This window comes from Bison bison, unplaced genomic scaffold (genome assembly GCF_000754665.1).
Source record: "Bison bison bison isolate TAMUID 2011002044 unplaced genomic scaffold, Bison_UMD1.0 scf7180017845295, whole genome shotgun sequence".
Lineage (NCBI taxonomy): Eukaryota > Metazoa > Chordata > Mammalia > Artiodactyla > Bovidae > Bison > Bison bison.
This window is the reverse complement of record NW_011475868.1, coordinates 46762-48068: the sequence shown is the minus strand read 5'-3', so window position 1 is coordinate 48068 and position 1307 is coordinate 46762. Positions and strand designations below refer to the sequence as shown.

Here is a 1307-nt window from a genome sequence, read left to right as displayed (position 1 = left end):
GCGGCCCTGCCTCTCCCTCTTGCCAGGCTCCGTACCAGGGCTGTGCTCAGCTCCTCCTCCTACAGGGCCCCCGCCCCTCCCCCGGCCCCAGGCTGGCCCAGCACCCACCGTGCGGTAGCCTTCGATCACCTCCTTCTGTTTCTCAAACCGCTTGAAAAGGTCGGAGAACGACTTTTCCATGGAGTGCAGGTCGGCCGTCAGCTGTGCCTTCTCCTTCAGGACCTTCTGCATTTCAGCCTTGGTGAGCTCCTTCTGTTTCTGAGACTCCTCTGGAGGAGAGACCAGCACCTCGGATCGGTGGGCGTCAGGGTGTCTGCCTCTCTCGGGACCTCCCAGGGCAGACCCTTGGGGCTCCAAATGCCCAGAAAACAGCTGTCTCCTCAATACCAGCTCCGCCCAGAAACCGAGTCAGCTGGCAGTAAGCCCAGACCTGTCCCACACTCGGGGCTTCCAGCCCGGACATGGCTAGTGCCCAACATCCACAGAGGCCGCCAGGGGACGCACAGCCCCCAGAGCAGGGTGGACACCGCAGCATCAGGAAGGGATCCAACCTGCCCGCTGCCTCGCCACCCCTGCCCCCGATGCCGGGGCGGGGACTGGCACTCACCCATCACCTGGTAGACAGTCCCCTCAAAGCTGTCCATGATCTTCCTGTGGGAGGGGAGCAGGTGCGTGAGCCGAGTCCTGCGTGCACGTGCACGCGCGCGCACGGCAGGGCGGCTGCACTCACCCCATCTCCAGGAGCCTCTCCTGCAGCGCCGCGCACTTGCCCCGCAGCACCTCGTTCTCCTTCTGCGTGGCCTCCACCTGCGTGGTCACACGCCTGCGTTGGCCCAGGGCCGCCCCCCGTGCTGACATCTCCCACCCCACTTGGTGGACGCCTCCCAACATGGGCGGGGCGGCTTAAGGGGGGTGGGAGGTGCTGGGCACCGCAGGGTCCAGCCCAGGCCTCCACCCCCTTAGACATCGCCCCGGCCTCGTCCTCACCCAGTGAGGAGGCTGGGGGGCGCTCCCCGGGGACGGTGCAGACCCTCCCCCATGGGTTCTGTGACACACGTGGGGGCGGAAACAGGACAGCCGGCTGCCGGACCGCCTGGGCACAGCGAGTGGAGCCTGTGCTGCCGACCACCCAGCCCCGCCCGCGCTCACCGCCGAGTCCAGGTCCTTCTGGCTGTACCGCAGCACGTCCACGATCGGCCCCACAGGCAGCAGTGGAGCCCCGGGCCCAAGGTCACACGGAGCCAGGCCAGGCATCTGCGGGAGACGGGCGGGGCCGTGAGCTCCCCCGCGCGGCCCCCTGCCCTCCC

At 68.2% G+C, this 1307-nt stretch overlaps 1 protein-coding gene across 1 annotated transcript in view; it reads right to left on the bottom strand.

The window, feature by feature from the left end:
- TACC3 (transforming, acidic coiled-coil containing protein 3) overlaps positions 1–1307 on the bottom strand; it is a 9576-nt gene that overhangs the window by 1174 nt on the left and 7095 nt on the right. Inside the window, exons 9-12 of the mRNA XM_010833312.1 lie at positions 1150–1254; positions 731–807; positions 608–651; positions 109–269 (exon numbers count right to left, since the gene is read on the bottom strand). Coding sequence (XP_010831614.1) covers positions 109–269; positions 608–651; positions 731–807; positions 1150–1254 — 387 coding nt within the window. The remainder of the gene's footprint in view (positions 1–108; positions 270–607; positions 652–730; positions 808–1149; positions 1255–1307) is intronic.